We start from the raw sequence: 14,977 nt of genomic DNA, 5'->3' as shown, positions 1-14,977 counted from the left end.
ATGTTTGAAATGGGGAGAGGGCTTCCCCTTTTTGGGGAATCCTGGGCTGATCCTGGGCTGAAAAGCCAAATCTGAGTTTTCACAAAAAGTATGTATTCTTTAACAAGTAAATTTTCAGATCTTTCAAACACTGATCATATGTTTCTTCACACCTTGCAGAAAGTGCTTCCCTTCTGTGATAAAGAAGCAATTAGTGAGACTAGAACTCTRCGTCACCACTGATTTGGATATGATATGAATGGAAGCATCTAAGAGGGCTTAGCCCATTTGACAGCTCACCTCAGATAGTTAACTAGCAGTTGCATGTTTTAGTTCTGGACAAGCAGGAAAAAATGGAAAGGAAAAAAAATGGGAAGAGACAGTTATAATGAAAGGAATGCCAAAGAAAACAGATTTATTAGCATGCTGAGTGATACTTACAAAAGGGAGTAAAAAAACCCAGCTGTGCATAGACAGTGATCTTCTCAGAAGATACAACTGCACATCTGCTTCTCTTGACTCCAAGGATAAAAGGATGAACATGGTTTTCTGTGATAGCAAAAGAAACTCTTGATGCTGAACTAGAAGGTTGGTCCCTAACAGCTCAGAAATACAAGGAAGGCTAAAACTCCTTAGCTGGCAAAGCATACTCCTATTGTAACAGCATCCTCCTTGCATCTGGAAACAGTAAAGAAATGCTTGTTCTGATCACAGCTTCTCAAAGGGAAACAACTGTGCTGCTTCTCCTTTCTTTTCTCGCTTGCTCTTCTTGGTTGTCTTCTTTTCCTTCTGCCTCTCTAYTTGGCGATTTTGGGGCCAAGAAATAGCCACATCCCCTACTGCAGTCTCTGAACTTGGACCTCCTTCTTCATCAGAAGAGAATCCAGCTCCTTTCTCTGCCTCAGGTGCTGATGGCTCAGTCTGGAAAAAACAGGTGTGAAAATGGAAAAGGAGTTCTGGAAGTCACTCTTAACTGGCCCTTTCTAAAAAGGCTCGTCTTCAGTCACAGCGACACTTACAGACATTACACAAGTTGACTGCTCTGCTTTAGATTTCTCATCCAAAGCAGTGTGAGCAGTGTGTTTTTATTTCTGGATGTCAAGCATTCTTTCAACACAAGCAAAGTATTTTTGGTGGCAAAAGAATAAAAACAAACCAGCTTTAAAAAGATCATGCTTTTCACCTTGCACAATGGGGTAAAAATTACAAACTAAAACACATGACAAAGGGTAGACTACTCTGATCCTGTTAGCTACATACTTGGCTTGGAGGAAGAAATCAGGGAAGTGGGTATGTCAAAACAGAACAGTAATATAAAACAGTGATGCTTTGGAAAACACTAGTCTCTTGTTAAACAATAACAAGACTTCCACGGACATAACTGAGATGAATCTCTGATCTAGTTTTTTTACTAGTTGCTATTCACAAGTTAACAACAGGAAAGGAAGATTATTGAGTAATTACATTCCAGAAGTCCTGCATTCTACCAATGGAAATGTAACACTCTGGAAGTACTAGAAAAAAAAAAAATCTCTTGACACAGAAATATCACCCTGCAAAAGAGGTCACTAACAGCAGATATGCAGAATACCTTGATGCGGTAGCGTTGCTTCAGTCTCTCTCGGATGAGAAGTCCCTTTGTCAGCAATTTCCAGTTCCCCAGAGCTCTTTTCTCACGTTTCTGTATGGGGGTGTCATTGAAAAGAGAAAACTTTGCTATAAGTTCCAATGCATTTAGGCCAATGTACTTCAGGATTTAAAACTGCCATTTGAAAAATCCACACATTACTCCCAAGAATCCTATTGGGCTATTACCTTTCAAAATCTATTGCTGTCCAGTTAACTGTTTACGTATGGATTACTGTCCCTGTCTAACATGTGCCCTGACTGTGAAGATCACAATCCCCCCAAATTTATCCTCATATGTGTATTCCTCACTTTTGGTTCCCAGCAGCCATGGAAAAGCTATTCCAGAGTGTGTGCTATTCCAAGTATTGCTACACACTTGTATTGGATCCCACTACAGTGCAGACAGCAAGCTCAACACAGGGCATTTAAGGGATGCAACTAACCCCTCACTGTCACTGAGCTCTGTCTACCACCTACACAGCCAACCCATGTTTGATTGTCCCCAGCTTACATCGAATTGACCTAATAAAAGTAACAGTAAGGAAGCTGCAAAAGTAATTCTCACCTCCTTCTCCTTCTTTTCTATTTCTGCTTGTTCGTTCTCCCAGGCAGCAATAAGCACTTCTTTATATTCCTCACAAACAACGTAGCCATCAGTACTAGGAAGGAGAACACAATCCTCTGTCAGCTACTAGAAGAAAAAAGAGAGGGAGCAAATGCCTGCTGACCCAGACTAGCCAAAGGCTGCTGAATATTAACAGAACAGGTTGTCTGTCTCACAGGCTCTAAGTGTGTAATTCATCACCTATCCTCCCACACAAGTGCAGACTCTTAAAGCATATAAAATCACTACTGAATGCCAGGGCCACTGACTCCACTGCCACTGCTAGTACAAAAGAGCAGGACGTATCCTGCTTAATGCAACTTTGGCAGGACATCAAAATCCTTCAGCTGCAGCAAAGCAGCTTCACGTACACTGGGTGTGAGTAGCCTCCATGAAAATCAAATCCACTGATGGCTTGAGCACAGTCAATGTCCAGCTTCCGCGCCACTCTGTTGAGGTTGGGGAGTCTAATCTGTACACAGCCGATCGGTAACATGGATGGCAGGAAGAGATAGACGTTTCCGTATTCATTCCGGGGAACCTGATATTGCATAATTAAAAAGAAATGGTGACACCTCCTGCCCTCCAGAAATAGGTGAAAAACCCTGCTGCAATTCAGAGATTTTCCTTTGTTTCTGATCTGCTACATTGCACAGGAGTACTCTATAATATTCGTATGACAAGACACAAACCTAGATTTTAGCTCCATAGATATCCTGGTTCATGCTCACTGTCCAGGCTTTGTTACTAAGGCTGTGATGTAGAGAATTAGCAAAACAAACATGGGGCAGGCAAATTAAATGAACTAAATTAGACAGTCAGCAGCCTGCACTGATGGCACCCATCTTTATGTGTACTCAGGACAGGAAGGCTTAACTGAAGTTTTGACCATCCCTTCTTGGGCACAGTTACCCCAGAACCCTAAGTCTGGATCCAGATGCTATTGACTGGTCTCACCCCTAAAACATGCAACAACTTCTGGAAAAATAAAGCCCACAGGTCCATACAAAACATCTCCTTTATCCCCAGCCCGCTGCCTTCCTGACTACCTTTCCATCCACTGCCACAGGTGGCTGGAACTCTTCTGTCTGCCAGAGACCAAACAGTGCCAGGTCCTCTTTGTCCCGGTTTGCAGGCTCTGCAAGACGCGCCTTCCTTGCCTGATTGGAAAATCCCTTCACCATCTGTGTAAATACAATGGCCAAACTTGTAACACCACAGAAACAAACTGCCAGTGATTCCAGACTTTCCTGGGACATCAAAGGAGAAGGCTCTGGGAGAGAAGAAATGTCCATTTCCTAACTTCAGTCTCTATTGCTTATATGTAATAACCCATGGCACCTGTATGCAACAGGGAGCCAGATCCTCCAGTTTATATAAAGTCCCAGGATGCCTTTGAACTAGATCAAAAGGGTACAGTTCTGCTAGATACCCCTGGGGTAGGAAGAGCAGGTGGCTGGGCATCATGTGGACCATAGGCACAGCAGGTGTAAAGATCCACCGTGCAGCCAGAGGCTACCACAAGCCATACTACAGAGTGAGAAATGTACTTCTGCCAATGGAAGGAAGACAAAAACCACAACAGAATCAAGCTCAAGTCTTAGAGGACATATTGCACAGGAGGGACCCAAACCCTCTTACCTTGTAGGGCACTTCTCCAAGCCTCACCACTCGAGCCTGCTTCAGCCAAGTGTCCTTGGAGTGCAGTGTGTGTACACAATCTCTAAAGAGGCCAGAAGGAAGCAACCATTTTCATTAGGGACTCCCAAACTGCTATCCACATGTCGGTATGGTAAGAAAGCTACATCTAAGTGGTATGTAAATGCTGTCTGAGCAGCTGCATGCCTCCTCCTGCCTATGCATGTGGCCTGGAACCTACCACTGCTACCATGGTAGTCTTCAAGCAAACTAGCTCTTAAAATCCCTGATCTATTTTGCCCCGACTGCAAAGACACATGCACACGTTATAAATGCTGGCTCATATTCACAATGCCCTTAACTGCTTGTTATAAAGATCACAGGCACACATGACAAAATGTGCACCACTCACCTGGAGTAGACAGCCTCTCCCCTGCAGTACCCCAAGATAGCAGCTGACTCAGGATAGATGGCCTCATATTTCAAGAGGTGCCTCTTGAGTGCATAAAGGGGGTGATTTTTGTACTCTCCAATTGCTGTTGGCAGAGGCTGGTCTTGAAGCTTAACCTGAAACTGTAGGAATTATGCAAAGAAGAGTGATTTCACAACTCTCTTGCACTAGCCTTTTAAGAAAATAAGAAAGATTATAGTCTGAATCAAAGAAAAAAAATTAGAAACTTAAAAGAGGTGCGCCAAGGGCCTGAAGCATTCTTGTTGCAATTAGGTACTTAAATCTGTATGGGCTAGATGAGTGGACAATGATGTGGATTGAGAACTGGCTGAATGGCAGAGCTCAGAGGGTTGTGATCAGTGGCAGAGTCTAGTTGGAGGCCTGTAGCTAGCCGTGTCCCCCAGGGGTCAATATTGGGTCCAGTACTGTTCAACTTCTTCATCAATGACCTGGATGAAGGCACAGAGTGCACCCTCAGCAAGTTTGCTGATGATACAAAACTGGGAGGAGTGGCTGACACCTGGGAGGGCTGTGCTGCCATTCAGAGAGACCTGGACATGCTGGAGAGTTGGGTGAAAAGGAACCTCATGAAGTTCAACAAAGGCAAGTGCAGGGTCCTGCACCTAGGGAGGAATAACCCCATGCACCAAGACAGGTTGGGGGTTGACCTGCTGGAAAGCAGCTCTGTGGAGAAGGACCTGGGAGTGCTGGTGGACACCAAGTTAAGCATGAGGCAGCAATGTGCCCTTGTGGCCAAGAAGGCCAATGGTATCCTGGGGTGCATTAGGCAGAGTGCTGCCAGCAGGTGGAGGGAGGTGATCCTCCCCCTCTACTCAGCCCTGGTGAGGCCACATCTGGAGCACTGTGTCCAGTTCTGGGCTCCCCAGTACAAGAGGGATGTGGCACTACTGGAGAGAGTCCAGCGGAGGGCTACAATGATGATTAGGGGACGGGAGCATCTCCCCTATGAGGAAAGACTGAGAGAGCCGGGCCTGTTCAGCCTGGAGAAAAGGAGACTGAGAGGGGATCTTATCAATGTATACAAATATCTTAAGGGAGGGTGTCAAGAGGATGGAGCCAGACTCTTTTCAGTGGCGCCCAGCGACAGGACGCGAGGCAACGGGCACAAACTGAAACACAGGAAGTTCCGTTTGAATATGAGGAAAAACTACTTTACTGTGAGGGTGACAGAGCACTGGAACAGGTTGCCCAGAGAGGTTGTGGAGTCTCCTTCTCTGGAGATATTCAAAACCTGCCTGGATGCAATCCTGTGCAATATGCTCTAGGTGACCCTGCTTGAGCAGGGACTAGATGATCTCCAGAGGTCCCTTCCAACCTCAACTATTCTGTGATTCTGTGTACCCAGATCCATGTATTTTAAAAGACCCTCCCCAAGAAGCGCAACGCTGAGCTATACAGAAACCACATTATCAGGTTTCTGATATAGACTGTTCTGTATTTTTGCTGTCCAGATTTCTCTAAACAGCTTCCATTTGATATTATTTGAATCTATCATTGTACAATCCCTTAAAAAAACATGCACACACTCAGTAGTTCAAGCTCAAAAACAAACTTCCTTACTCATGAAATGTTTCCTAATGATTTTTGCCTGAATGAGGACCCAAGGATTGGACTCTTGGGAATAAATAAGGTTATTTAACCTTATTTGTCTCTTGGTCTAAATAACCAAGTGTCACTTACCTCCCTTTCCTCCTTCCTGTCTCTTTCCACAAAGGGAGTTTTATATGGCTGCAGCGTGTTTTCCCACCACTCAGAGTCCACACGGCTCTTCCTTGTGGCAGTCATCCACACTGGGTCGTATCTTTGTGTCACATCCTTGACACTCCCATCGTTGTCAACCCCCACAATGTAGGAAAGCGGCTTTGTGGCATACTTGAAGCACAGCTGGGGTTGGCCAACATTGCCATGAACACAGTCTACACACACCCACTTGTCCTCCCGTTCAAGGAAAACCTCCAGCCACTGGTCTGTGTCCGTCACTTTCCTCAGCTCCTGCTCTCCATCATCCTCATCGCTAGAAAGGATTTTGTTTCTCTTTCTCTGTGCCTTAGGCAAGGCAGTAGCTGTACTTTTTGCTGGTCTAGGCTCAGCTTCATGTGAACTTTTGGAYAGCCTCAATTCTGAAGTCTTAGTTTTCAGGCTTTTATCAGCYGTTACCTTTGACTTCCGGGAGCCCAAAGACTTCCTCTGCTTTTTAGGTACAGTTTCAAAATCCTCATCAGACAGACTGCTCTCYTCTTCTGAAGCCTTAAAGTCAGAAACACTGCCCTCATCACTTCCRCTCTCTTCTTTGTAACACACTTTGGAGGCCACTCGTCTCCGGCGATCATTTTTGGGCCTGACTGGCATATCTTTTTCCCCTAAACTGCAGTCCTCATTACTAGGTTCCCTCTGCTCCTGGCTTTTTGTAGTCAGCTTTGACTTGCACGGCCTTTTCTTCTGAGCAGTGTTTGATTTCTTTGGCTCTCTGTTGTCTTCTTCACTTCCTGAGGATTTCTCATCCTGCTTGGCTTTTCTGCAGAAGCCTTTTTTTGCCACAGCTTTGGGTGTTGTGGCAGAGCTCTCCTGCCCCTCAGAGGTACTGCTGAGAGACTGCCTCTTGGATGAGCCTTTCCCCTGCAAAGAAAGAGACTAGGTCACTTTTACCATGGCTAAGCATATGTTAGGAAAACTGGCTTCGATTAACTACATGAGGTGCATGCAGACCAAAGGTTGGCCAGCACAGACAGTCTGCAGATCTCAGGGACTCTAAAGCTTCAGGTAAATGGTAGAAGAGAGATGTCTGGCCACTTCCAACATCTGAGTTCAGTTTTCCCAGCTTCAGTAAAGGCAGCAAAGTGAGCAGCAGCTACATCTGCAAACTAGCTGACTTTGAAGTTAGTCAGCTTGTTATTTAGACTTCATGGCAGCCATTGCAGAAGGAAGATGAAACGGATAAAACGGATTCTTGAAAAATAAGTTAATGGCACTTCTACACTTTCTTGTAAAAAATAAGACTTTTCAAAATTAATTCTTCTAAACATTTAAATATTTTTTAATTAAAATCAATACTGTGACCACATGTGGCAAAGCTTAAACTTACTTTAACTCATTAAAATGGCATAAAATAAATGCAGAAGTATTACTCAAGCGGCAAGTGTTTTGCTGTCAAAGTTTTAAAGAAATTTAAAACTATTGAAGCATGAGAAGTCTTTACTTAAGCCACAAAATGAGGGGTTTTTTTAAACAGAGAAACCTAAAAATTAAGGGTTTGTGTCTTCTGCACTACAGACAAAACACTGTCATCACCCTGGTTTCATGTAACAAGTGATTCCCTTTGAGCTTCAACAGCCAGAAAGTTTTTCCACTCCTTTTCTCTGACCCACAGTGACATATTCCCTATTCCACCCACTCAATGAAAACTAACCTTTGCTCTTGTCTCCTTGAGAGGAATAGGCTGAAGAGACAGCACAAGACGGCACAGCAGCTGTAATGCTCGGAGAATAATTAAAAATATCTGCAAAAGAAAAAATAAAAGACCTTTAGCCTCTTTTTTTTTTTTTTTTTTAAGATATATGAAAAAAGGTCTTAAAACTATTTTATGATCTGGGTTCTGTCACACATAATTTTCATTCCTACCTTTTACCCAGCTCTGTACACTGACACAGACATGTAGCTAGCCAAATTGCTTTAGTATCTAAGTGCTGCACAGCCTTCTCTGGCTCTTATTTATGGCATTACAGTGAGAGGGGGACTGCTGTTATCTCTGTCTCACAGATGAAGAGCCGATGCCTGAGGAGGCTCAGTGATCTGTCCTGCTGGAGCAGACACATTAAGTTGCCCAAATCCTATCTTTCCTATCAATCTCTCATTCTGGAGGCAAACTGAAATAAAAAGACTGAATCCTCCCTCCAAAAGGTGGCCAAGGCCAGTCACATAGCATTAGCTGAAGCCAGCAAAAACACCAGCCATTCAGAGAGTGTCAGTAGTCACAGCTGAGTGACTAACAGCTGTGACCTGGCAACTTGCCTTTCTGCATGGGACTCAACAGAAGGTGCTGTTAATAAATGCCTAAGCAGAGCTTGTTATGTTCTTTCCTCCCATCCCAGCAAGTGGTGTCTCTTGCGACTGTGAGGTCGCAAACCCACCACAGCTATGACTTCCCATTTTGTGAGAGAGAAGCTGCGACATTCCTCACTCAAATTAGTATTTCAGGAGAAACCTATCAAGCTGGTTTTGTTCAATCTACACTGCTAACCCAATAAAAAGAAGCCAAACCATACTCAGGAATAAGCTACTTTATACACTATGCATAAGGCCATCCACAGCAGAACATGGAGCATGCAGGGACACTATCAGAACTAATGGCTCCAGTTAGACACAGCTCAAATTGAAAAATTTAATCACAGAAGGACACCAGGTAAAAATACAAGAGAAATAAAAAGCCAGGCAATCACCTAAATTACCAAGTTGTTTTCTCCAAATCCATCCTTCAAACACCACCTGGTGTACGACCTGGCAGCTCTACAGCAATGATCTGGCATCCAAATTCAGCAGCCAACCCTGCACTTCCCAGTCACTTACATGAACCAACTCTTCATCATCTCGTGCAGCATAGATGGCAAAGCGCCTCCCCAAGGTAGACTGAAGGGGCTCTCCTTTTTCAATAGAAAGCTCATCATTGACAGTGAAGGTTCCAACAAACCTGAAAAATGAGACATCTACTTATTTTCTAGTATCCTAAATGTATTCTTGAACTTCGTAGCTCCTTTCCTTCACTAAAAGGATAGTTTCTCATCCTTGTATTTAAAATCAGAGAAATCACTGAAAGTCGATAATTATGTTCACCCCTCTCCCTTAACCGTGGCTCTATTCCACAGGATAGCAGGATTAGGAGAGAGAGTTTTACCATTTCACCAAGTTGGAGAGGTAGAGAAGGTCCACTCGGCCTGCAGGCACTTTTGTGAAGTGGGTGGGGATGATGGATAGACCAATAGCAAGAAGATCTGGCTGGCTACAGATTCTGTTCCTATAGAAACCGTTTGCTAATAAACACAGAAGATGAACCTGAGAGAAACAAAAGTTTCTACAGTGAGTTCACAGGACATTTGCTTTGCTGGAACTATTGTCCATGGTAAAGACATGGAGGGCTTTACTACTCCTTTAACGCAGATACGCAACAATGAAGCCTCCCAAGAGTATACAGGGTGGACACAGGGCTGTCTTCAGATCACCATAAGACAGTAAAGCCTTTAAGTCCCTATCAGTGTCTCCTGATCTACGTTTGACTGACAGTTTAACCTCAACAGAAATGAGCAAATACATGCTCAGTGGAGAAATACACACCTGCTCACATCTGTTTTGCTTTAGAAGTCTACTAATGCAGTCACTGATGTTTCCCACTTACAGTTTAAGAAAAGTCCTACGAGCATTTGTCTGGACTACAGCCTTTTTATTTTTTCCACTTTTAACTATGGCCCAAAATTATTTTGATCAGAATTAGTTTCTTCTTCATTACACATCAGTTCAGAGATCTTTATGCTCAATCTTCTCTCTGCCGGGTTTTTCTGTGACCAATACCTTATGCGTGTCCTCACGAACCTCCTTGTTGAAACGTTTCATCATTCTCCGAAGATACACCTCAAACTCGGCTTTTCTTTTTTCTCTGCATAAGTTTACAAAAGAAATGGATGTTGTGGTTTCCTATGGACCTGCCTTTCTAGATTCCTGAACTGTATCAGCTCACAAAGAGAATCTGACCCAGAGAATATTCTGTGCCCACTTAGCAAAAGTTTAGTTAATGGCTATGTGAATAGGCACACAGGATGCATATGACTAATAAAATATAAACTCCATGTAACTGACTACCGAGAGCTCAGATACATTCAAATTGCCTAAATTCCACCTAACTTTATGTACCTATAGTTTCCTACCAGACAGCTTTAGACAGCTCCATACTAAACTTATTATTCACTTTCTGAATCGTCTGTTTTTACTGCTACCCTTACATCCAGTTTCCTGGATAAACAATTTTCTTTTCATTGATGAAATCTTTTGACTTGGAGGCAATAGATATTCTTGATGCTTTGCAATAAAAAGCTGGTCTGGGACAGTGCCCACCTTGTAACTGCATGAGACACTGCCAGGCTTCCAGCTGCCATGGGAAGAATGCTAACAGATGCTGATGACATTCATTTGACTCCCTCTATTCACCGCTCAGGTACGGGCACACAGAGGCTTCCACCTTAGCTGTTAGATATTTACAGTAAAACAACACCATTTACCCACAGCTCTCCATTAAGACACCTATTACTATCCCTGGTTTGGAGATGGGGACACTAAAGCACAATGAAGTTATGGGCCTGATTTTCAAAGAAGCTGAAAAGCCTCCATTCACACCAACTTTCATTGAAGACTTTTGATAAAAATGTCAGGGGAAAAGTTCTCTGTGGATGTAAACTGTCCTCCATCTCATTACCTCAAATCACTCCAAGTCAACAGTCTGCACAATTTGGGGATTTCTACCCAGAATAGAGCAAATTAGTGACAGTTAACACTGGGCATATCTTCAACTTTCAAACATCCCTTCACTGCCTCTCACCACCTTCCCCGTTCTTACCTTCTCTCTCTTTTCTTTGCCTGCTCTGGGGTTTCAATCTCTATCTCAACTGGTTTGCTTGGCAGCACCGCTGTCGGAACAACAGCAACTTCTTCTAACTTATCCGCAACAGGTTCCTGGAGTTCTGGAAAAATAAAATATTATAATTAATCCACATGGAATGGATATTCTAGGGAGGGCTGCCAATGGGATAAGAACCAACCCACTCCTGCTCATCTGCTCAAACTCAGCCTACAAACAGAATGCCCCAGTGATTACCAGTTCCTGCATCTTCTACAGCGCAGTGTCGGCTCAGCTATTTCAGGTAGCTGTGGGATGCTAGTCACCCTACTGTTTAGGAACCAGATCAGCAAAGTCTAATGGCAAGTCACTCTGTCACAAACTCAAACAGGAAAAAGGCCAGTAAATGAAGCAGACTTGAAGGGTGCTTGTGGAGGAGAAAAGAAGAAACTGACAGCTGTTCCCTTTAGAAGGCATAAATCTATAGCAGCAAAATATAAAGATTGTGATTTTCATGGTTCTCATCACAATCTGTTGATGGACACCTGGCCAAACAGATCAGTTGGTTGCATCTCCATTCTCCCTTGCTAGGAAATCACAGTTTTGAATCTTCAAACTGTTTCATTCTTAGCTTCTCTCAGTACTAGATAACCCAAACAGCTGAAAAAGTGCTGTGAACAGTTGCAGCATTTTAACATAAGCCAACCGGTTGTCAGATGCAAGGCACTGCATTAGGTCAGTTGTTTTGTTTTCTTCTACTTTGGAACAATTCTTAACATTATTGTGAGATATCAGCTTTAAAAGATATGGATACGCACATGGAACATCCTCTAAGGATACAGAACTCACCTACCTGAATCCAAATGAGAAATGGCTCAATAACCAAATTACAAAAAAAAACCCAAACCCATTGCGTACAAGAATATTTGCTCCTTAAAATGAATGAACATGCAATAAAAGGTTGTTACCTTCCACATCCTCCCATTCATCTTCACTTTCATCATCATCGTCAGCATTGTCTTCATCCRTCTCTTTTTTAACAGGAGATTCTCTCTTCAAATTTATTTCCCTCTGAGGGGGCTTCAGTGAGTCACTATTGAAATTATCAAAATGGCTTTAGCATTGGGAAGTGTAGGTGCTTGTTTATTTAAAAAAAAACAGAGAAAGGGAAACATTAAAAATAGGGAAATAAATGAAGCACGACCTCTGTAACAGTAACAACAGATGCAAAGGTTTTGAATATTTGGCAATTAAACCACAGATGCCTTCTCTGTAAAGCAAAGCATCTGAGCTGTAAACAACCATGGGCTCACTGGGGGAACTTTTTTTCCAGTGCAAACTTAGGTCCTGGTCCTGCGAGGTTTTCTAAGAAGGAAGATGCCTGAACTTACAAAAGGTCCCATCCTTTGAACAGCTTGTGCAAATGAGTTCTTGGAGAACTGGTTCAATGAATCATTTTTTCTTACTGATCAAAGTGTACTGAAATTAAAACTGTTTCTGTTTCACTACACTAATACCCAAGGCTCCGTTTGGCCAGTGAAATGAGACCAACCAATCAGTTTCCTGTCTTCTTATTAATTCATTTTGCTACGGCAACCTCCATGGGAACATCACATTGCTCTTATATTTGGATTCCTAAAAACACAGGGGAGTGATATGTTTAAAGGATGCTGCAGATAATTGTAAACTCAAGTCTCACAGCAACATTTCTGTACATGCTGGATTCCATAAAACCTCCCTACCCCATAAAAAACTAGAATAACAAATGAAAAAAAAATAGGTTTAAACTATTGAATTTGAAAAGGCTCAGATATCTGCTTCCCCTCCAGACTCTCTTCCCCAAGACCAGCTCTGCCTAAATTAAGCTACCCATGCATATTTGCAGCACTGGGCCCTAAACAAAAACATATAATCATGAGTAAAGAGTTCATATAGGCTCTAATAATGAACTATAAGTGAACTTACCTGCACTTGGCCTCTTTGCTATGATTCCCTTTACTTTTAGTAGTTTTGTTATTTTCTTCCTTTATTAGCAATTTTACCCCTTTTTGTTTTGAAGGCTTATTTGCTGAGCTGCAAACTCCAGTATCACAGTCTTCTTCCTTCTTTCTAGCTGGAACTTTTGAGTTGTTCCTTCTCGTACTAGGCTTTTTCTCTTCAAAATCATCTGCACTGGCTAGAAGAAAAGAAGATATGCCAAAGGATGAAATTTCATCTACACCGCAGTCAGGAGTAATACCTTCATATCATTCATTAGATGAGAATTTTATCTACCAGCTACAGAAGAAAGTGAATACTCATAAAGAATATCATTTGAGCATTTGCATAGTAAATAGGGAATAACTGAACAACAACAGTTGAAAAAAAATAATCATAGTAATGTAGTGGGCAAAAATATGCAAAGATTCCTATAGTCTTACCAATGAGAGTAGTTGAAAAACAAGCATCCTACTTACCACTCACAAGCAATTATTTTCTTCAGACAACTATTATTTTGTAAAGCTATTCGGAAGAACTTTATTTAAGGCATCTCCTGGGACATTGACCACTGACTATGACCTTCCAGGGTCACAGGGTGACGCTACAGCATGGTGTGTTTTCACAGAAGAATCACAGCTAAGGTCAGCCAGACCTTTAACAGGTCGCTTGCTTCCTGATTTCTAGCCTTTATCAGTGTGTGAAGCCCTTAACATCTTCCAGATAACATGTGGGCCCCGCTGGACAGCTGATGCATTGATTTAAATCCCTGCTTTATGTATTTCGGTCCTACCCTTTTGGACTGTGGAGAACAGTTTATTCAGCTCAGGAAAGTCACCAAATGATCTTTTCACCCCTGGAAAATCCAGAGGGAAATATCCCAAATGGAGTGAGGATGTGGGATAAGCCCAGGATAACGCAGTATCGCGCTGGGTACGCAAACGAATGGCAGGGACAGAGCAAACACGAGGTTAGACTGTGAGAGCTTCTAGTCTCTTTCACGACCCTCCCCAGCGTCAGAGGCTGCTGAACTCCCGGGCTGTGTTAAGAGGGAGCTGAAATCCAGCACGTTCGGGTAACAGAGGCGGCCGCGGAGATCCGGCGAGCAGCAGCCCACCTTGAGCCTCCCGCTCTGCCACCAAGCACCGCGCCGGGACCCCCCTCACCGCCCAGCCCAGGAGCGGCGCGGAAGCCCCCGGCCCCGGCAGGCCCCGCTGCGCCGGGCCGCTTCCCCCTGCAGGGCCCCGGCGGGCCGCGGCCTGGCGGCGGCGCCCAGGGCAACGGGCGCGGAGCTCGCAGCTTTCTGCACCTGGCGCCACCCCTCGCCTCCCGGAGCGGCCGAAGTCCCCTCGGCGCAGCCCTCCTGCCTTTATTGAAATCAAACCCAGCCTGTGGGGCGGGACGGGACGGGACGGGACGGGGCGCTCGCTCGGGCCGCCCCGGCCCCCAGGACACGGAGGGGCCCGAGGCGTCGGCGGGATTTCAGCGCTTCGCGGAGACGCCGCCGCGCCCAGCCGCGGCCGCCATGGCCGCCCGCACTCACCCTCCGCCTCCGCCTCCGCCTCGCCCCGCGGCGCCCCCCGCCCCCCGCGGCGCCTCTTGCTGGCGGCCGCCGGCCGCGGCGAGGCTTTGCGCTTCTTGGCCATGCCGCCGCCGCGACGGAGGCGAGCGCCGAGGGGCTCCGGCGGCAGCGGGCGGGCTGATCCCTCCCGCCGCGTCCCCGCTCGGTGCGGCCGGGGCCACCGCCGCCTCCCCCGCCGCAAGGGGAAGGGGCCGGGCCATAAAGTCTCGCGGGAGGGCGCGGGAGGCGGTTTGAAAGATGGCGGACGAGGTGGACCAGGTGAGCGGCTCCTTCCCGCGGGGCGGGAGGCAGCGTGGAGACCTTCCCCGCCGCGGCGCGGCCCGGCCCGGCCCTGGCTCCCGGCCTCCGAGCGCTGCGGCGGCGGGGCCCTTCCTGCCGCTATTGCCCAGGCGCCCCCTCCYCTCCCCTCTTCTCCCTTCCCTTCCCGGCGCGGGGCGCCGCTTTCCGTGGCCGCCGGCCCCGGCGGGGACGGAGCCCCCGGCCGGGGGGCGCCGGCAT

General features: G+C 45.3%; 2 protein-coding genes across 4 annotated transcripts in view; one reads left to right on the top strand and one right to left on the bottom strand.

The window, feature by feature from the left end:
- Window positions 1–365: 365 nt before the first annotated feature.
- Window positions 366–14,543, bottom strand: XPC (XPC complex subunit, DNA damage recognition and repair factor). 3 transcript variants are annotated; one of them, XM_026087984.1, is made up of 16 exons: window positions 14,441–14,543; window positions 12,886–13,096; window positions 11,889–12,013; window positions 10,921–11,044; window positions 9,882–9,966; window positions 9,211–9,368; window positions 8,886–9,006; window positions 7,729–7,818; window positions 6,003–6,938; window positions 4,263–4,423; window positions 3,854–3,935; window positions 3,262–3,396; window positions 2,584–2,753; window positions 2,174–2,267; window positions 1,571–1,660; window positions 366–900 (listed from the first exon to the last, which is right to left on the bottom strand). In XM_026087984.1, the coding sequence occupies exons 1-16, from the start codon at window positions 14,541–14,543 to the stop codon at window positions 688–690; spliced, it is 2,898 nt and encodes a 965-aa protein (XP_025943769.1). In that variant the 3' UTR covers window positions 366–687. The 3 variants fall into 3 exon arrangements, with proteins under 3 accessions (XP_025943769.1, XP_025943770.1, XP_025943771.1); XM_026087985.1 differs by having other exon boundaries at window positions 12,886–13,097; window positions 14,448–14,543; XM_026087986.1 differs by lacking the exons at window positions 366–900; window positions 1,571–1,660 and having other exon boundaries at window positions 2,180–2,299.
- Window positions 14,544–14,618: 75 nt separating this feature from the next.
- The window catches only part of LSM3 (LSM3 homolog, U6 small nuclear RNA and mRNA degradation associated), a 3,243-nt gene continuing 2,884 nt past the window's right edge, over window positions 14,619–14,977 (top strand). Inside the window, exon 1 of the mRNA XM_026088040.1 lies at window positions 14,619–14,737. Coding sequence (XP_025943825.1) covers window positions 14,717–14,737 — 21 coding nt within the window. The 5' untranslated portion in view covers window positions 14,619–14,716. The remainder of the gene's footprint in view (window positions 14,738–14,977) is intronic.

This window comes from Apteryx rowi, unplaced genomic scaffold, assembly GCF_003343035.1.
Source record: "Apteryx rowi isolate R43461 unplaced genomic scaffold, aptRow1 scaffold_75, whole genome shotgun sequence".
Lineage (NCBI taxonomy): Eukaryota > Metazoa > Chordata > Aves > Apterygiformes > Apterygidae > Apteryx > Apteryx rowi.
Note: the sequence above shows the minus strand (reverse complement) of the source record. Positions and strands in the feature narration are given on the sequence as shown.